Genomic DNA, 22,191 nt, shown 5'->3' with positions numbered 1-22,191 from the left:
TTTTCTTATATTTGGGTGACCGCCGTCGTTTAATTGAAATATTCTTGAGTGCGCCGGAAATCACCGTTAAAATAAAGAAATTTTTCGGGATATTATAAAATAATAGCATTGTGCCAGATATCTCCAGTATATAGGCTCATAACATCTTTAATCTTGATATCCAAAATGGTATTAAAAAGTAAGAGCAGCTACTTTCTCATGTCTGATTGGACCCCAGCTCCAAAATATATCAATGCCCATAGCGTTTGATGCATATGATATACTGGCTTTGCTATTGGCTCAGTGAATCAACTGGGCTGACTACAATAGTAACAATAGACCTCAAAAAAATTATCATTTTAGTAATGCAAAAAGTGCAGAGTTTTATGAAATTTTTACATCTTGAAGGGTGAGATAAAATATGTCAGAGTTAACATTTTCTTTAAAAAAAATTCCCTGGTTGCTATGGACTGTTTATTGGTAACTATTCCTAACTGGAAAGGTTTTTTGCCTTCAATTTTTTTTTTCATTTATCAGCAAATTTAGACTGGGGTTTAACTTTAACCAGCTACTAGGATCTGTTGGAAATGTCGGAACATGTGGCTACCGTTTTTACCATCTGAGCCAACAGGATTCCCAAAGGTAAAACCCATTAAATGGCTGCTCAGTAAATGGCTGCTCGGTAAATGGCTGCTCGGTAAATGGATGCTCAGTAAATGGCTTCTCGATAAATGGCTGCTCAGTAAATGGCTGCTCAGTAAATGGATGCTCGGTAAATGGCTGCTCAGTAAATGGCTGCTCGGTAAATAGCTGCTCAGTAAATGGCTGCTCAGTAAATGGCTGCTCGGTAAATGGATGCTCAGTAAATGGATGCTCAGTAAATGGATGCTCAGTAAATGCCTACAATACAGTATGTTTAATTCGAATTCGGACCTGCCGTTTCTTGCAGTCACAGCGTACATCCAGCATTACAGGGTCACGCTCACCTCACCTCTTATCAATGTCATCTGTATACTCTGACATTTAACCTTTTCAGGATGCTGAGTGATTTCTCGACACTTATCTTTATGCGCGTCGGATTTCCCGTCACAAGGTCCGCTGTCACACAATTCGACAATCCGCGAGTTTGCTGACTGATCTCCACAGAGAGGAATAACAAGTTTTGATAACGTTTCGTGTTACACAACAAAGGATGCGTGACCTCTTGTAACACGAGACGTTCTTGCAGCACGTGACATTATACTCCGGAAGGCGAGGGTCAAATGGCATGTTCATATACGACTGTCATTGTCACGTGGCGCTTGTGGTTGAGAGGGGAGGAATGTGGAGGACGTGTGAGGGTGCAGGATTATGGTCGTATTTACTAAGATACGAAGTATAAACCTGGGGATGGCCGTGGATTTCCCTGGGGTTCTGCCCGGTTTCCTCAAACTATAATACTAGCCACAGTGGTATGTGAAATATTCTTGAGTGCGGCGTAAACACCAGTCAAATAAATAAATAAATAAATAGATAAATAAATAAATAAATAAATAAAAAATAAATAAATACATGTATTGATAACATATATATACATAGCAATATTTTCACGTTTGACGAACAGGAACCAATATACAGGCAACGTCACTGATAATGATAACATTGGTTTGTAAGATGAAATTAATTATTTACTGTTCCAAACATCAAAAACGTTGTATAATAAAGATTTTGATAACGAAAACAAAAATGATAAAAAAAGGCATGGACATAATTTGTCTGATCAACTTCCGAAAGTTAACAAAATCAGTATGTGAGACGTATCATTTAGCATAAGTAGATATGTTTACATTTCCTACCAAATAAAGTCTGTCCAGTTTCTATTCGAAAATCGTTGCTTTCGACAACAAATGAAACAGGCAAGGCCGTTGGTACATGCACTAATGTGGAAGTAGGCTTACGAGCACTGCCCATGACAGCATGGAAGCAGACACTAATGTGAATTTCTGAACACAGACACCATTATGAATGTATGAACACAAACTGTATAATATGAAGGATTGGATGGAGAAGCTTGCATGAAATATATGGGGAGAATTAATGAACACAGACTCCAGTATGGAAGCATGCATGAACGCAGGCGCTATAAGGAGAATTAATGAGCATAAACTCCAGTATGGAAGCATGAACACAGACGCTACAGGCAGAATTAATGAACATAGACTCCAGTATGGAATCATGAACGCAGAGGCTACAGGCAGAATTAATGAACACAGTCTCCAGTATGGAAGCATGAATGAACGCAGGCGCTATAAGGAGAATTAATGAGCATAAACTCCAGTATAGAAGCATGAACACAGACGCTACAGGGAGAATTAATGAACACAGTCTCCAGTATGGAAGCATGAACGCACACGCTGTAGGGAGAATTAATGAACACAGTCTCCAGTATGGAAGCATGAACGCACACGCTATAGGGAGAATTAATGAACACAGACTCCAGTATGGAAGCATGAACACAGACGCTACAGGGAGAATTAATGAACACAGTCTCCAGTATGGAAGTATAAACGCAGACGCTATAGGGAGAATTAATGAATACAGACTCCAGTATGGAAGCATGCATGAGCGCAGACGCTGTAGGGAGAATTAATGAACACAGTCTCCAGTATGGAAGCATGAACACAGACGCTACAGGGAGAATTAATGAACACAGACTCCAGTATAGAAGCATGAACACAGACGCTACAGGGAGAATTAATGAACACAGTCTCCAGTATGGAAGTATAAACGCAGACGCTATAGGGAAAATTAATGAACACAGACTCCAGTATGGAAGCATGAACGCAGAGGCTACAGGCAGAATTAATGAACACAGTCTCCAGTATGGAAGTATAAACGCAGACGCTATAGGGAGAATTAATGAATACAGACTCCAGTATGGAAGCATGCATGAGCGCAGACGCTGTAGGGAGAATTAATGAACACAGTCTCCAGTATGGAAGCATGAACACAGACGCTACAGGGAGAATTAATGAACACAGACTCCAGTATAGAAGCATGAACACAGACGCTACAGGGAGAATTAATGAACACAGACTCCAGTATGGAAGCATGAACACAGACGCTACAGGGAGAATTAATGAACACAGACTCCAGTATAGAAGCATGAACACAGACGCTACAGGGAGAATTAATGAACATAGTCTCCAGTATGGAAGTATAAACGCAGACGCTATAGGGAGAATTAATGAACACAGACTCCAGTATGGAAGCATGAACGCAGAGACTACAGGCAGAATTAATGAACACAGTCTCCAGTATGGAAGTATAAACGCAGACGCTATAGGGAGAATTAATGAATACAGACTCCAGTATGGAAGCATGCATGAGCGCAGACGCTGTAGGGAGAATTAATGGGGAGAATTAATGAACACAGACCCCAGTATGGAAGCATGAACGCAGACGCTATAGTATGAAAGTAGGCTGTGGATGTTAGCAGATGAGAAATGATAGTTTGAAAATATGAAAGCTGACGATAATATGAAAGTATGGGCGCAGATGCCAAAATGAAAGAATGAACCCAGATGGTGATACAAAACTACGGGCGCAGGCGCCAGTAGGAGAGTACGTGTATGAGCGCGAACGCTAGTATGAAAGTTTGAAGCACATGACAGCATGAAATTATGGGTGCTGGTCGATGCATGTACATCTAGTATAAAAGCAACAATCCAGTGTCTTCTCAGGCCGTACATGAGAAGGTCTGTCAGCTACCTGCGGATGGTCGTGGGTTTCGTCGTATGAGTAAAATATTCATGAGTACGTCGTAAAAACACCAATCAATTAAATAATCCAGTGAAAATGATATGCTAGACAATGCACGACTGGATACGTTAGAAACACATCGGTACTATAGTCACACGCTGCATGTGTGGACCTCTACCGTTGATGCCTTTACATTTGGTGGAGGTATATTCACTTAGCCGGCAGAGAAAGCACATGAGTAGCCCAGCCATCTGGCTTTATGCTAACATACAGAACGCACAATGTAGTTCTACAATAACATTAATACTTTGAGTGGGAAATGAACACATCCATGACCTAGTTTCCATGGAGATCCGATTATATGTTTTCCACAGGTGTTTGTCACGTGCGCAGGTAACATAGATTATTTGTGAATATATTCACACATTGACCCTTACTCACCTGAATGACCAGGATGAAGTAGGTCACAGTCTAGTAATGAAGTATCCCAAAGGTATCGACACTGTAAAAACTAACTGGTTAATTTACTTGAGAGAATTCTGACTGATGGCAAAATAGATAATGTTATGGCTACACACTATAGTGCTACACTATTGTTAGGGTGACGAGGTATTATGTGATCGAGGCCTCTCTGGCCTAGGTGGTTGGCATGCCGCAATGACCCAGGAGCCTCTCACCAATGCAGTCGCCGTGAGTTCAAGTCCAGCTCATGCTGTCTCCTCTCCGGCTGTATATGGCCAGGTCTGTCAACAACCTGCAGATGGTCGTAGGTTCCACCTGGCTCTATTCGGTTTCCACCCACCATAATGCTGGCCGTAATATAAATATATATTTTTTTTATTTGAGTGACATTTTACGCCGTACTCAAGAATATTTCACTTATACGGCGGCAGCGAGCATTATGGTGGGAGGAAACCGGGAAGACCATCCGCAGATTGCTGCCAGACCTTCCCACGTACGGCCGGAATAAATAAATAAAGGGTGACCAATAACAAAATATTATGTAGCCTCAAGATAATGTATTCCGGCATGCATTACCCAGAAGACATAACATTATGCTAATTTTATTAAAAAGATAGGTTTCTAGAGTGTACGGATGCATTCCTACATGAGTTATTGCCATTTGATTGGTGTTTGACGCCTTGCTAAGGCTTTTTTCACTTATATAACGGTTGATGGGATGAAACGTGAGTGTTCGGAATAAACCACATTAACGGATACATTAATAGATCATTAATTAACGTGACAACGTGTATGAACATGTATCAATTTGACTCTTAGAAACTGTTGAATAATGTTGATGATGGATACATTAATTGATTCTCTTACTCTGACCCGCTTCGGTGGCCTAATGGTTAGAATATCTGCTCCGATATCAGAAGATCTCTGGATCAAAGCCTGGTTGGATCTTACCGAAGAAATACTACTTGGTTCTGCCTCGCATGGCATTCAGCACTGAAAGGTTAGAACAAGGAAACATGACTGGTTGGTCCAGTGTCAGTATAATGTGTCATGTCTGGTGTCTTCGACATGATACTTTAGTGGCATTGACTCGCCCTGCAACCAAAAGACACGATATATATATATATATATATATATATATATATATATATATATATATATATATATATATATACACACCCCTAGTAAGTCCTGGTCGTCATATGATTGAAAAACTGCTAAGCCCGACGATGAACCCCAAACATATATACATACAATCACACACTGTGACCAGCTATATTATTCTTGCCACCAAGAGTTGTCGTTCTTGTTTGGTCTCCCTCCGTGGAGTTCCCAGTTTTCGCTTATATATGTATAAAATCAACTGAAGTGAACATTGTGATGTTCATGTATTAAAATCACCTTAAAAAGGATATTTATTACTTTTAGATAAATGTCAACACCCTTATATCACACGAAGGCGTGGTAAACACTTGGGTATATTTTATAACTATCAGTGAGCGGTTGATATATACGTACTGACAATTTGGTCAGCACATATATTTTGACGTGTCAAGCGCCCGGCAGCAGAACTTTGACGTCATTTTACTGATGTCAAATGTTCCTTTCCCGACTCATCATGATGACGTCACATACAACAGACTACGACGATACAACAGAAACTGAAACATTGTAACGGCGTAGACGCTACGTTACAATCCGTTCTTGACGTATCAATGGCTCGAAGTCCTGCTTCATACTAGCGCAGAGTTACTCCTCTTTGTTCATCGTATAAATGCTGTAATTGTCGGCTCGATAAAAATTACATACCCTATTTCTTCTAAAATTTGGGACACCTGGTCTGCTCATAGTTGATAATATGTATGTATCTCTAACAGGAATATTTAGTTCCTTTTTTATCATGTGGTTAGACTGTCTAATGAACAACATACTCATATCTTTACTTTTCCAAAAACCTGTTATAGAAATGTAATATTTTACTTTCAACACTACTACTATCTGTCTCAAATTTTAGAAGAATTTGCAATTTTCCAGTTGCTGAGATGGTACGGGCCTTATTTCCTGTTTTGTTCATCTCCCCAAATTTACCTTTTATCCACCTACACACACATCAGGCAGAAAAACACCAGAACTTGTCCTACACAATGACACTGAACGAACGAAAGAAAATGTCAAAATAAAGACTTGAGCGAGATAGAGCCATTGCATAAAGTGATATTAGAAGTGTGTATAAACAATCTTCTATTCATATTAGCTGGAATACAAGGCATCGAAGAAAGAAATGGTTAATACTTTCTTTCTTTCTTTCTTTCTTTATTTATTTATTTATTTATTTACAAGAGTTCGATGCCATACTAAAGAATTTTCCATTTAAATGACGGCGGTCAATTTTAAGGGTGGAGGGAATCACCGAGATTTAGCCACATGTATCTTGCAGATATGTATAAAAAAATGTTCTGCCCAATGTCGGAATTGAACCCGCACCACGTGTTTTCTAACGATTGAAAAAACATACATCGTGATAACCACAAAAATTACAATGTTCATAGGGCCTGTACTAACCACATTCTGCAAACGCCCCTAAGATAGCGGTGTGAGCACGTCGTGTAGTGTAGGGACTGTACTGGCCAATTCTGAATGCGGCCATAAGGTAACGCTGTGAACAGAGTAGGTCGTGTAGTGTAGGGTCTGCACTGGCCAAACTCTGAATACGGCCCTAAGGTAACGCTGTGGACAGAGTACGTCGTGTAGTGTAGGGTCTGCACTGGCCAAACTCTGAATACGGCCGTAAGGTAACGCTGTGAACAGAGTACGTCGTGTAGTGTAGGGTCTGTATTGACCACGTTTTGAATACAGCCGTAAGGTAACGCTGTGAACAGAGTACGTAGTGTAGTGTAGGGTCTCTACTGACCACGTTCTGAATACGGCCCTAAGGTAACGCTGTGAACAGAGTACGTCCTGTAGTGTAGGGTCTGCACTGATCACATTCTGAATACGGCCCTAAGGTAACGCTGTGAGCAGAGTACGTCGTGTAGTGTAGGGTCTGTACTGACCACATTCTGAATACGGTCCTAAGGTAGTGATAATGAGCTTGGTTTTTTTGTAAAGCATGTACTGGGTGACATGTTCACTGAAGACGGTGTGTAAATTCATGATATGGCCGTTTGTCTTTTATCTCTGTACACGCTTAAATGATCTTAGCCCACTTATACAAACCACACTGTAACATGGGTCGATCGGGACTATAGAAAAACGCATTGGTCGGCAGTTTTATTGTGTACTTTTCTGCAGTCAATATACATACACTTGTAAGCAAAGTACTGTGCAATGAAAAAAGAAGCATAACAACACAACAGTCACACGATATTACCTATGGTCGAATAGCCTTGCATTGAGATAGCTAGTAGCGCTTCGGTCGGCGTTGCCAGGGACGCCTCGTTCGATATCTAGGTCATGCTATTTCGGATTGATCTCTCACCAATAGAACATATAGTGCCTACATGGCAAATGTTGAAGACAGCATTCAGACATGTGCATTTTGTTTACCTTGTACTAGCTATATACTACCTTGTTTTCTCGTTTGATCATTTCCTCTGGAGCTCAAATGACCTTTCAAATTTGCGGTGCCCGCTTGTGGTAAACTGAAAGAGGCAGGGTACGTATTCTCTGCTACATAGATGAATGATTCACGACGATCAGGTAAAAAAGGTAAGGTTATTACGATTAAACACAACATATATGTTATGAATTTGTTTTATTCATTTAATTATTTCATCCTTTCTAAAAAAAATGACCATACATAAGAATTTTTCATCTATTCGATGATCTTTTGTTTTGGCGGAGGAGTGTCCGGTGTAAACCACTGAACTTGAGCAGGTAACTGACGAAATTTCCTACGTATAGGCACTACATCAATAGACGGCAAGTCGTCTTCAAAGATCTTTGGACTACGGAGAGATGTCCTCATCAGACTGCCTATTGTCACCAAGTTCAGTGTGAGCTATTGAATTCACATAGGCTATTCTTTGTCCAAGGCCAGGTTTGAACCAGGGCCTTGCTTTACCTTGTCATTGGAAGACAAGTATCTTAATCACCAGGCCCTGGCCCACTCCTAAGAATTCTTATTAAAATGCTTTGTAAGGAATACTGTTTTTCCACTTAACTATTTACCTACACTGAACGAAATACTCATTGATGGAAACTCGAAGTCTGCATGTGTTGAACGTGTAGGCCTATATATACTCGAATTTCGTGGATTTCTGTATAAACAAATATTTATTGAGTCACTGTATATTTATACTTAAGTGTAAACACAAGTATCAATTAGTCACCAGGGCTACTCACCGTGACATGATGTACGTGTTTGCATAGCCACGCTGACTTCACTGCTTGGTTTCTTTTGTGTACACAAGATTTGCACATCGATTTTAAGGTGAACAGGAAACGGAAAGAAGAAGCATGAGTTTAGTGTTAAGTGTGATTACTCTGGCGATATGATATGTCACCGGTTTTGACCCTACAAAGGGAGTTTACTGCCAGCTTTAAGCAGCTGTAAAACAAATCCATAGTTTCGCTGATCTCTACCAGACCGCACTGTAACTTAACAAAACTCGTCCAGCTCTTACCTGTTACCTGAGAGGATATTTCCCACGGGGTTTTACCACCGACCTTACCCCCCCCCCCCACACCCCACACCCCACCCCACCTCTCATTCACATCCACACACATATGCTGTATGCACGTTGTACGTACCTGCATGCAAAATGAATAATAAATAAAGGATGGGTATAGCCCTTACCTTTTTAGTTCACAGAGAACAGGGACCAGAATTGGCTTATGTGAAATACCCGTATATAAACGCGTGGCGAAGTTTTGTGGAATGCCTGCATAGACTTCTTCACTTCAGAGAAAAAGTTATATTTATCAGAATGTTTCTTTTATGAAAGTCATCATTAACATGAAATAAATGATAGCCCTGTTATCCCTCGACATAGCACTGGCATTTACCGACTGATGACCACCAATTTACGGTGCACCCTGACAATTCCCACGTGGCCTGAGTTGTGGGGTATACCGCACATAAGCCACTGTTTGGAATAATCGTGGTATATAAATGAGCACCGTGTCGCTTTTAAAATGGTACTTACTGCTGCATAGCCCGCTTGGCGCTCGGCATTGATTGCAAGGAAACATGACTGGTTGACCCGGTGTCAGTTTAATGTAACTGGGTGGGGTGTCATGTCTGGTGTCTTCGGCATGAATCTTCAGTGACGGCAGCATTTTGGCAGCATGGACTCGCCCTGCCACACAAAGACACATTATATGCACACGCACCTAATGTCTAATGGTCGTCACATGACTGAAAAGTTGTATAATTAAAAAAGACATCTTATCACAGTGCTTATTTGTGGGTTCTATACGTTGAAATTTTGACAAATTTATCTTAAGATGACATCCCCCAAAAGAAGCCCTGAAAATTGCATTTGAAATTTTGACTTAAGTCAGAAATGGCTATGTGGAACCGTTCCCTAGTCATACTACTATACGTGTACTGCACATATAAAAGGCCGGAGGCAAAGAAGGGCCCAAAGCTTATTTTTAGTTTTACACTCATCAGTGCTTCGTGCAGTCTCATGCCGCCAACAGTCTACGGGAATTATCTACTATGCGGATAGAATCCATCAAAATATCAGCATTTAGATTAGTTTCTTATTTCCTGCCTAGTCTCATGCCTCCTGCCTCATTATGGGACTAAGATGACATTATGGGATAGAGTAGACACAAAAGAAGACGTGTACATTTGGGGTAAGGACATACCCCCGCCCCTCCCTCCCCGGCCATTTTCCACTCCGGACATTTCCCCCCTCCCTATATGTGAATATATATGATAAAATCTTCTGTGGTCCGTCCTCCATTATCCATAGTCAAGGATGGATCTTAATCGTTAAAGATTCAAAACATTTACAAACTGAAAAGTTTTGGCAAATTTGCAGCAGTTTTTTTTCCATATGTGGCGTCCAATTCAATTAAATCAACACTTTGTAAGACAATCAGTCGGTACAACGTAGGCCTAATATGAGAAAAGGACTGTAGATAAAATAAACGGAAAGCTTATTCATGACAAATAGATGTTTTATTATTTGCAACAACAGACAGGCGATTATTGTCTCTGAAGGGTAATCCAGCAATGCAAATAAAATGACTGTAGCCAGTATACCTGGCTTTTGGGTTAATCCCAGAGATCTGATTGGCCTAAGCGTAAAGATTAATGACTTTTACACAGCTTACTCAAAATTCTAGAGAACACAGGTCTATTCATAAGCTTTTACCACAATACTGTTTTGTTACAGAATTATTATGGGAAGTTCCACTTTGTTTATCAACATAATATCTTCACCATATGAAGACAACTGCCTGAATTTTGTTAACATATAAAAATAAAATAACGACTGTTTTGACCCCCTCATCGGCTACAGAGGCCTTAAAATCTTCACCACATGAAGACAAATACCTGAATTTTGTGAATATGTCAAAACTACTTATTTTGATCCATGGGCTATTCATTAGAAAACACCTCACTTAGAAGATCATATTTATATTTCCCACTGATCATATATACATGCATAGGGAGGGGTAATTTTCGGGGGGGGGGATGCCCAGGAGGGGAAAATGTCCAGAGGAGAAAATGTCAGGGAGGGGAAAATGTCCAGAGGGGAAAATACATGGGGGGAGAATGTCAGGGGGGGGGATGTCGGGGGGGGGGTCCGGGGGGGAGGGGATTTCCTACATTCGTATATTATGTATATGCTAGGCCCTATATATAATATAATTATATAGGTATAGCATAGAGAGTAAAACCATAGCAGCAACGACAGTGTTATCAGGGCCTAAGTCAGGGTTTTATTCTAGCTGTTCATGTAAATGCATAAATAGTAGCAATTTACACGCCCTCTAGCACCATGTCTTAAGCAGAATTTTATATCATAAGTTATGATTTTGATGATATCTTCTGACCTGTGCTTTTGGTGTTAAAATGTTTCAGTTTTGTTGTGCTCGGAACGACAACTCCGTAAAGTCAGTGATGAGCTCCTACATGGCATTGGATAACTGACATGGGATCGTCCCCTTCAGTACAGAAAGGTTTGCGTCAAAAGCAAACAAGTATAAATAAATCCAAAGATCCAGGAGAAAACAGTGATAAATTTTTGCACAATTCCAGTCTTAATAGAGATGACAAAGAAGTACAAAATGTCGAACGTGTTAGTCAGGAGTTAAAAGGAACAGCATACTTAAAGCTTCTTTCCAACATGGCGGAAACCGCAGATCAGAATGAGGCGTTAGAATCTCGCAAAATCTCACAAAAGAACGTGGACTACGAGAAACTACGAGCAAAAGATAAAGAAATGACATCACCGAAGGCAAACTCTGAAAGGGCCCTGGATGAAGAATCTGAGCTTTCTGAAAGTATAAAAAGTGAAATGCTATGCGTTGAAGTCAAGCGACCGAAAGAGAAATGCTTGCAGGTCATACGGTTGTTGAAGTCGGCCTTTGAGAAAGAGGATGAAGATCGCTCTTCTGTTGTCAGGCTGTTGCATGAATTAAGCAAAGCTTACATCGGCATCGAAACTCTGAGACCAGATATTTATCGGGTGGTTGGCAACAGCATCATGGATTTCCTGATTGACAACAACGTCGATGATTACATCTATGAAATGGCCATAGAGATTTTACCGAAGGCATGCAAACGAAAGAGTAAATCCAAAGTCTCACAAATAGACCGCGTTAGCCTGATTGTTATTTTTAACTCCCTGATAAACTTCACTGACGTCAGCGATAGAATCTGCTCAAGAGTGTGCGAGAAAACAGAATTCCTAGAAGTAATGACAGAGTCATTGGCTTACCACGCCGTTGTCATGGGAACCTGGGACACTAATGATGTGAGTAATTATTATTAATTATTATTAACTGTGTTCATCGGTCACCATTTGCCAGCTATCACACCGATGTGGTCATTTATACTATATTCTTTCTAAAGGTCGTTATTTAAGAGATTGTAACTTACAAACAAAATACAATATAAGGTTTAAATATTTGCTTTATTTTGCTGTCACAATGCATATTTTGGTTGTAGACTTCACCATCGGCTAGAACCAAATCTAAGAAAACAAAAGGGCAATATCACCGTTAAAGCTCTGGCCTCGGGATCAGGAAGCAATCTTAGACTAAAGTCAAAACGTCAGTCATTAAATTTTGCATGTTTCTTTCCGTAATTTGTTGTACAATAACTTAACCAGAATTTTCCTTGTCAAGCAACATTTTGACCTTGTAACATTAGAAACAACAATTTTAACGTGATTTGAAATTTTGACTTCGGCCTCAAAAGTTTTCCATTTTATTCTAGGGATCGTTCACAAATAATGTCTTAGGAGTGTTATACAACTGTAGTTGCTGGTACGCCAACCGGCAACATTTACGAGACGCCGGCCTCATCTGGATACTCAAACGAATTATTGACCTGGATGACTTGGATATGAAATTGACAGCTACGTTAGCCCTGGCAGGAATACTGGATGAAGAGGAAAGCAAGTTTTTTAAAAGTGAAACCCAAGCAATGGAGGAAATGTCGAAGTTATTGGGACTGGCTATGCAGGAACCGGAAAGACGTTGCGAGGGATGGTCAGCTCAGGAATTAGCCGCCGGTAAGCGTCCTACGACAGACGTTTTTTCGAAAGTCAGATATAGGCCATTATACAATAACTCCACTGTAGACCGTCTGATTTGAAAGGGCTGAAGACGATCATGTGACATCCGCTAATTTTTAATAGTGAACGATCTCGTGCTAATAGTGAACGATCTCGTGCTAATAGTTAACGATTGCGTGCTAACAGTGAACGATCTCGTGCTAATAGTGAACGATCTTGTGCTAACAGTTACTGATCTCGTGCTAATAGTGAACGATCTTGTGCTAATATTGAGCAATCTTATGCTAACAGTGACCGATCTCTTGCTAATATTGAATGATCTCGTGGTAATATTAAACGATCTTGTGCTAACAGTGAACAATCTCGTGCTAATAGTGAACGATCTTGTGCTAATATTGAGCAATCTTATGCTAACAGTGACCGATCTCGTGTTAATATTGAACGATCTTGTGCTAACAGTGACCGATCTCGTGCTAATAGTTAACGATCTCGTGCTAACATTGAGCGATCTTATGCTTATAGTGAACGATCTCGTGCTAAAAGTGACCGATCTCGTGCTTATAGTGAACGATCTCGTGCTAATAGTGACCGATCTCGTGTTAAAAGTTAACGATCTCGTGCTAACAGTTAACGATCTGGTGCTAACAGTTAACGTTCGCATACAGCGCGCTCAGAGCCAGGATATCGCGCTAATACATTTAGCCAGGAGTCTGGTGCATTTATGCTGCTGCAGTTATTTCCCTTGTTCGTTCTGTTTGGTTTTAAAGCAAATAATCAGGCGAGTCGTGTTCCTTGCAGCCCTTTACTCACTGCAAAAACTAGCAAATTTTGTACAGAAATCTTGCCTAACACCGAGGTCAATGGTGTCACAGTGGTGAGGCAGGAAGGGATGTCAGAATTTACAAAATCCCTGTTTCAACTTTTTTTGTCTCTCAGCCTAATACTTGATGCCCATGCCTTCTTTTTATCTAAAGCATGTTCAACATTATTCTAACGCCTAAACGAACCCACGTGCGTGTCGCACAAGCTCCAAAGGTCATACTCCTTACAGCGCATGCGTCAGCCTATATCTTTCGCTTTACATCACTGTCACTACTAGTAAATTTTGTACCCATACCTTGAACAACGCCGAGGTTATTGGGGTCATGGTGATGAAGCAGGAAGTGATGTCAGAAAACACAAAGAATCCGTCCCAACCTTTGTCTGTAATAATACTTTATACACATGCACTCTATTTATCTAGAGAATGTAAAACATGATTCTAACCAAAACCTGAAGCAATTTTATTGATGAATGTTGATTAAATAGCTCCGAGGGAGGAGACAAGTGATGAGGTTAAGCCTAAACAAGCCCACGTGTGTCTCACAGGCTCCAAAGGTCAAGCTTGCCTGTTAGTGGCACCGATGTAAAGCGAAAGGTGGAGATCGGCGCATGCGCTGGGGAGGAGTATGTCCAAAGATCATGTTTGCCTCGTTTTGGCAGTGATGTTAAGTGAGCATAGAGAGCGGCACGTGCGCTGTAAGAAGTTTGCGGGTGATGACAGTCCAGCTGGCGAAGTTCAAGTTAAGTGACTGGAAGTGCATGTGCAATTATAATTAAAGACATAGAGCATAGAGAGTAAAACAAGGGCAGTGAAGACAGTGTGACAGCTGGCAAATGGTCACACATAATCAGTGAAATACGGCCTCTTGTCAGTTTAGCCGTCACTAGCTATTCATAAATACAGTGGCCATTTACAACACCCCCTAGCACAATGGTTTAAGTAGAATTAGGTAAAAAAAAATGCAGTGATGTTAATTGCAATTTATTATATGTCACTGGTCTAGAATTACTAAAAATGTTGCCTTATCGTCACATTTAACCTACAATCACATTAAGACAAAAAGACACCAAGTACAACTGTTTTTCTGTATGATGAAACAGGAGATGCGTATTTAGGCGTGCATTACCACAATTTGTTACATGCGGCTCTCCTTAGCATTATACAAAAGAATGGATACTAAGAAAAAACTGCGACGTCGCATTTTTGACGAGTCATTATTTTGTTTTAAGTTTTATTTGTTACTTTCAGGACAAAATTCACAAGTAGCTGGTATATATACACATTTCAGGCGCACAAACTTTTTACGTATCCTGGAAATGACAAATAAAACTTGTAGAAATATTGAAACGTCAAAAATGCGACATTGCAGTTTTTTCGGAGTATCTATGCTTTTGCATTATGGCAAGCTTATTGGTGAATCAACACATTTTTGTTATCTCTCGATAGGTGATATTCAACTCGTGGTTCGCATTCTTTAAGTATCTCCTATATCTTGAATAGCGACTCGGGTTTCCCTGGGTTTTGCCCGGTTTCCTCCCACCATGCTAGCCGCCGTCGTACATATCCTGGAGTACAGCCCAGAGCCAATCAAATAAATGAATTGCAAATCGTGATATTGCACTCCCAAACATGCCATTTTATCTTTATAGTGTAACGCCAATAAAAAAAAATATGTGTGACAGTATAAAGCTCATTCGTTCATTTCGTTAAAGCGTTCTTCTCCGACAGCCGATTAGCTTCTCAGTAATGACGTCCCAAGTTCGAATCCAGCTCTCGATGGTTAGAATGGCAACACAAAGCCACAACGTGTATTAATTTGGCCAATGCATGAAGAACCGTGGTGATTTACACTTGCCACTGTGGTTTTCTCCGTCCACTAAACATTGGTATATAAAACAATAGGTCTAATCAAATGAAGGTGTGCGGGACGTGACCGAGTTCATAGTTCGACGGAGAGGAAGCCATCATGAACAGCTTGGAGGTCAACTCACAAGCAATTTGATTTTCGCTGCCACTAGTTTAAATGGACGTGCAATCAATATTTCTGATATCGTTGGCATGAAACAAAGCGTTTTTACGGTTGTTATATACCCTTCCACCCTCACAATGCGCCCATCACACCTCCACCACGCGCCCACCACACGCCCACCACATCCCCATACCCACCCCATCGGTCCCTTCCCTTATGACGGAGTTTGAAGTGCTAATCTGTCTTTGTTTTCAGCATGCAGTCGACTTGCCGGGAATGACGTCAACAAGGCACTTCTTGTCAACGCTGGTATTCTGGATCACTTGGCAGAAATGTGCGAGTCTGGTAACGAGCAGGAAAAAACTGGTACGAAATCATAAAAGTAGATTTAAAGCATGTATTAGCGAAAGACTGTTATTGTGATATAGGCCTAAACAACATGTAACGTCACGAGTTTTATGGCCATTTTGAAGACATTAAATTCACTTACATGAATGGTATAAGACTAAAAACGCTGATGTCGTCTGGTGTCATGTTGAGGTCTCTTTAATATGGGCCTATATATGTATATTGTTCGCATGCTTGTCTTCTGCAGAGGCGCTTGGGGCCATCTGGGCACTGGCATTTGACGAGACGAACCGAGACAAAATGGTGGAGGAAGGAACCGTAGTTGAGCTGATCATTAAATTGAAGGATTCCACTGCCGAGAGTGTGCGGACACAGGCGGGGAACATTCTGTGGACTTTGAGAGAGGAACTGGCGGAGTCATCCAACAAGCTGTTCCAGCAGACAGGTGTGCTTGTGGTTCCTCTCTTACAAATCTGCATGGCAGAACGCTGAGTCAAAAAGCAGTTACCATCGTGCATACATTACCACTGTATAATTTGCTCATTGAAGATAAAATACCACAGGGTTAGCGCGCAAGCGCGGTGAAATGACTCAGGAGCCTCTTACCAATGCGATCGCTATGAGTTCAGGTCTAGCTGATGCTTGCTTCTTCTCCGACCGGCCTGCCAACAATCTGCGGTCAGTCTGGAGTGTGAGGGGAATTCTGTGACTGTTTTCAATGGCAGACCTGAGGTTATTTTGGCAGGTGAAAATAATTCTCCGGCCGCTTGCAGAAAACGATCGTAGGCTAAGTTAATCGTAACCACATGGCCACACATACACGTCTGTCAAAGAGATATGTAACCATGGTAGTCAGAGTGTCCACCGATTTATGGGCTTTCATTTCACTCATTGATATTAAACAGTCAAAGAAGTTAATGTAAAGAGGCACACAACGAAGTGGTTTATTTTGTCTTTTCATACGTTTCTGTTAGACCCTCACTCCAATCCCCCAACCCTTTTAATCTTTTTATTGTGTAATTTTTTCATATACATTATGCAAATGCTATTTCAGCCAATGAAGTCGTTCCGAAAATTTCCCATTCCTCCGAAGAGTTGTCCTCCAACACGAAACACGTGATGATCAGCTACAACTGGGGGTCAAAGGTCACGGTGTTCAAAATCCACGAAGGCTTGGAGAGAAACGGCTTCCGAGTGTGGATAGACAGGAACGAGATGAAGGGTTCGATCGTGGATTCCATCGCCGAAGGCGTGGAAAATGCCGAGGTTCTTCTCATGTGTGTGTCTCCTAAATACAAGAACAGCAAGTACTGCAGAGCAGGTGAGTGGAATGTGCGCATGCGCGGCCGATTATGTGCATATATGGTTTTCCGCCTAATGCGGTTACCGGATTCGGTGTCCGCATGTCGGATTTTTTAACCATTCTTCACCATTGACATGTAGGACAGAAAAGCAGAGTATTGTTCCGTCGTCTGTAGTAGATGAATTTATATATTTAGCAGTGACAGCGGTTTGCTTTCGGACAGTTTGTCTGTAGTGGTGAACTTATGCATTTAGCAGTGACACGTGTTTGCTCTCCGACAGTGCCATCAAGTTTTGTGTGTGACGTTATTGTAACAAGCACTAGAAGCTAGTCGAGTGCAGTGTCACAAATGGTGAAAATGGTGAGGCAGCAACAAGCACCATTTTTTAAATCTTTGGTACTACCCAACCTGGGTTTGATCCCAGGTCTGCTGACTTTCATTACATGAATTAATAATACTTCTTGGATTGTGTTGAATTTCAGAAGCGGAGTACGCTTTCACAAATGACATCGATATTGTGCCATTGCTACTAGAATCCGAGTACAAGGCTGACGGCTGGTTGGGTCTCATTAAGGGGGCAAAGAAACACTTTGACTTCAGTAATGATGACTACTTCAGCGGTACATTCCAGGCGCTGGTAAAGGACTTAGGAATCAGAGGGAAAGCGAAGATTAAAATGGAACCCCAAATTATACCGGAAATTAGCCCAGTTCTACAGGTACGCAGAATCTTCAGTAGAAATGGTATCGATGGGTAACAATTATGCCGTCCTGTGACAACAAATACTAGCAACAAATTGGTCACAGATGACAAAACATGACATTTGTGAACCTTTTATATAACCGTGAACAGATTCTCTTCCTTTTTCTAATCCACACCCCAGGACAAACATAACGACAGTGTAATATGTCTGCACAGGCAGAGCTTCAGGATGTAGTGATTTTTGGTCCAATTATCACCACTTTTTAGGATTTTGCTGTTGTCACTTGCGTTCTTCTGTCAGAGGAGGGCAGAGTTTGTCCCTACAACTATTCACAGGTTTGTAATCATTGAGTCTGATTAAATCGTTAATTTCTGAGTGCCATTAGCATCTTGAAAATGACATAATCGCCGTGATATTATCCTCATAGAGGTTGAAGGGGGGGGGGGATATAACGCATTTAGGGAGAATGAACGAATGAGTGAATGAATGATTAAGCTTTGTCAGTATTGTTGTCAAATTTGTATTTTAGGATATGATTTTCGATGCGATAATGAGAATATTAACGTTCAAACAAAAATAAATGGACAGATATAAAAACGCAAAACCCCCAAAACAGATAGATTTTTTGAAACTGTATTATCCGCAAAACTGTGTATAAAACGCGTGAATGTGAGGTTGTGAATTGCTCTTTGATTTTTTTGCTTTGAAAAAGCGGTATTTTTTCATGCGAATTGACTCAGTGTATATATGTGTGTTGAAAGAGGCTTTGAATAATGTGGCCATAGATTCAGATATATGTGCATTTAGATAATTCTGTTCCAAAAATGCAAATCCTGAAACCTTGGTAATACTTTGTATATCGATCTGCCGGACGACTACTAGGTTTGTCCAATAAGCGTATACTATATGTCGTCATGAACTCGTCCCTATCCCTGTATGTACACCTGCAGACAAACCCTCCGGCTTTCTCCGGTGACGTCATCGACAGTGGCCACGGCATCAGAGTGAGCCGTCCGATCAGTCAGGTGGCGGAATGGTCATGTGACCAGGTCCAGAAATGGCTTCAAGATAACCAGTGTCGTGGGTAAGACGAAACCAACGTGATAATTGCTCTTGAAATACATCCTATTTTCTGCAGATAAGTATTGATCAGGTTTTAATGTAATAAACCACGGCACTTCACTAGGTACCCGAGAAACCTCCTGACGTAAAGCCTCAGCGGAACCAACGAGAGCTAAGTTTGAACCCGCGACCAGAGGTTCAGCTTTTCGGGGACTAATTAGCTGTGGTGACAAAATCATTTGAAGTAAAAATCAATGTATAGGCCTATATACATCTACGAACACCAACTGAACAGCCTTAATATCCACGGTGCATGTTCACAAACATTTATGTTCGCTTGTAATCACTTTTTCAGACCATCACTCAAAAATTTCACAGGAACGGAATTGCTGTTTCTCAAATCTCTCCGGGATGAGGTGAGTTGATGTGTCGGCAGCTTGGATCCCTCATAATTTGACTGTTTTCTCTCCTTTTATTGACCTTCACCCAATTAAAAGAAACATGCTGTAATGTGCACTGGACAACAAAATACAAAGACATAATCCCGTTTTATTGCGATGTACTGTTTTACAGGGTACGCGATAGATATGGCTAGGATACAAGGTTGATGACTTCTTTTTAGCCAATAATATTGCCTCATTTCTTGAATCTTCTGAATGACGGCGCGAGTTTCCTATTTTCAGCATTTGGGCGAAATTACTTCAGACCAATCGACAGTATCTCACTCATCTCAATGGCTGCTCCCATGACTGTTGAAGGCAAAAACGAGTTCGTTTACTAGCGATTATCTCCCTTTATTCGTTGGCTTCCGATTGTAAACATTATTCTTATTTATATACCAATATCTTCGAATCATTCAAAGTTATGGCTATTTTTTTTCTTTATACGTAAATTTCCAACAGTAATAATTTCTTGGTAATACATTTAATTGTTTTTTTGTTGTTGTTGTTTATTTTCAAACAGGCCCCAGAATATTTCTATAACTACCTGGACACGAAACTTCGAATCAGGGATCTCAAACAACTTTCCAAGTTGGTGGAGGCATTGAAGCGATTGTGACAACAATTTGATGGAGCTAGTGAAGGCGTTGAGGAGATTGTGACAATTTGACTGAGCTAGTGAAGACGCTGAAGCGATTGAGACAGCAATTTGATGGAGCTAGTGGGTGCGCGGAAGCTATTGCGACAACAATTTAATGGAGTTAGTGGAGGCGTTCAGGAGATTGTGACAATTTGATGGAGCTAGTGGAGGCGCTGAAGATATTGAGACAACAATTTGATGGAGCTAGTGAAGGCGCTGAAGCGATTGCGACTACAATTTGATGGAGTTAGTAGAGGCGCTGAAGTGGTTGAGACAACAATTTGATGGAGCTAGTGTAGGCGCTAAAGCTATTGCGACAACAATTTGATGGAGTTGGTGGAGGCACTGAAGCGATTGAGACAACAGTTTGATGGAGCTAGTGGCGGCGTTGAAACGATCGTGAGAACAGTTTGATGGAACTGATGGAGGAATTGAAGCGATGGTGACAATTTAACTGTGTCATAAGAACAGCTGTTTTGGACACTTTAAAAGTGCAACATAGCTAGTGATTTTTAATTCTATTGGCGTTCTCTCCATAGTGCTTTAAAGTTAAAGAAGAAGTAAATGTTTTAGTGTTTCAATAATTATTTAAAGTGTTGTTTAAAGTTATTTTAATCTTTTTTCTTTCTTTCCTTTTAACCGAACGCAGTTCATATTCATGTAGTTTTAAATGTTTGAATTCCTAAATGAACTTTAAGGGTCAGTTCAAAAAGGTTTTTCATTTCAAGCCCGGTGGTTGGTGTTCAAATAGATCGCTTTATGCATGAGAAGAGATTTCATTAATTGTTCACAAAAATTTCTTTCAAAGGTGAAAATAATGGGATTTGCATGGGCACTTATGCAGCAAACTCCTAACTGTGCATTTAGCTGTTAATGAGGTAATCTGAATGCGCCATTATACTTCTTCAGACTAGGAAAATGTACACTCAGTCAACACCTTTTAACTGCGCACTCAATAGACACCTTTTAACTGCGCACTCAATAAACACCTTTTAACTGCGCACTCAATAGACACCTAATTGCGTACCGATTAGACAACATACATTCTAGCCGGTCATTTAATAGAGATGTCCATGTAACTAAACTTGCAATAAACACTCAATAGACTATCTGCCCACTCAACAGGCACCTGATTGGGTTGATTCTTGGAATGTCTCATAAAATATGTCCACGTGAATGTGCACCAAGAATTCATACACGTAATGTGAAGTTCATTTTGTATGAAAGCATCAATCGAAAAACTGCAAAACATGTTTGGAATATCTAACTTGCTCTGGAGTAAAGAGATGATTTCTTCCTTTAAAGATTTGTGTTTTCATTCTATAATCAAATTATTTTAAACAAACGAGAAGAAATATCTCATGCAAGCATTTTAAGGTAATAACATATTTTTTTGTCACAGCGCCAGAGTATTGATTTATTTTTTTATCCGATTGGTGTTTACTTTTAAGCAATAGCTACAGACAGCTTAGCGAATATTTACGAACTCAAACTCGTCACTCTCTTTTTCCTTTCACCGACAGTGGACGAAGGTAACATTGTCACGATAAAGGTTGGTTGGACATCGGACAAGACGGTCGCTGATTGGCCTAAAATCCATGACATGTGCGTTGAAGAAAAAGGGCAACATCAAACAGGGCGGATTTTTTTCTTGATACAGTTAAACCTAACATCTTCATCTATCCGTTAGTCGTGTAAAACGATACCAAAGGAACCTTATTCCAAGTAGCATTCCGATCCAGCTAAGTATCCGAATGATCGAGGCTGCGACCACAGAACGAGTCAGAGCTGATTGTTGTTTAATGCATTTATTGTTGTCAACCAAAAAAAAAAAAAAAAAAAACAGGCGCTTTTCAACAAGTATAAATATATGAAGAGTAAGCAACAACACATAATACAAACTATTTACAGTTTCGCGATGACAACAGCTCCAACTTCTTAAAGAAAACAGAAAATCAGAGACAAACCTTAGTATCTGTCGCTGGCAATGAACGATTTTGCCCTCACTGAAAATCAAC

At 40.5% G+C, this 22,191-nt stretch overlaps 1 protein-coding gene across 1 annotated transcript; it reads left to right on the top strand.

Annotated features, from left to right (window-relative positions):
- The first annotated feature begins 11,199 nt into the window (after positions 1 to 11,199).
- LOC135463752 (uncharacterized) lies at positions 11,200 to 21,158 on the top strand. The gene is made up of 9 exons (XM_064741174.1): positions 11,200 to 12,119; positions 12,584 to 12,881; positions 15,932 to 16,042; positions 16,272 to 16,469; positions 17,079 to 17,345; positions 17,811 to 18,046; positions 18,982 to 19,115; positions 19,449 to 19,509; positions 20,057 to 21,158. Exons 1-9 carry the CDS (start codon positions 11,295 to 11,297, stop codon positions 20,150 to 20,152), a joined length of 2,226 nt encoding a protein of 741 aa, XP_064597244.1. The 5' UTR covers positions 11,200 to 11,294; the 3' UTR covers positions 20,153 to 21,158.
- Positions 21,159 to 22,191: the final 1,033 nt, after the last annotated feature.

Source organism: Liolophura sinensis, chromosome 3 (genome assembly GCF_032854445.1).
Source record: "Liolophura sinensis isolate JHLJ2023 chromosome 3, CUHK_Ljap_v2, whole genome shotgun sequence".
NCBI classification, from domain to species: domain Eukaryota; kingdom Metazoa; phylum Mollusca; class Polyplacophora; order Chitonida; family Chitonidae; genus Liolophura; species Liolophura sinensis.
The sequence above is the reverse complement of the archived record's forward strand: the minus strand, read 5'-3'. Positions and strand labels throughout refer to the sequence as shown.

Bases quoted from the DNA above. Each gene is read 5' to 3' on its own strand.
- LOC135463752 (XM_064741174.1), top strand. From the start codon at position 11,295: ATGGGATCGTCCCCTTCAGTACAGAAAGGTTTGCGTCAAAAGCAAACA. The intron at 12,120-12,583 runs GTGAGTAATTAT...ATTTTATTCTAG, and splicing joins GAACCTGGGACACTAATGAT to GGATCGTTCACAAATAATGT. The intron at 12,882-15,931 runs GTAAGCGTCCTA...CTTTGTTTTCAG, and splicing joins AGCTCAGGAATTAGCCGCCG to CATGCAGTCGACTTGCCGGG.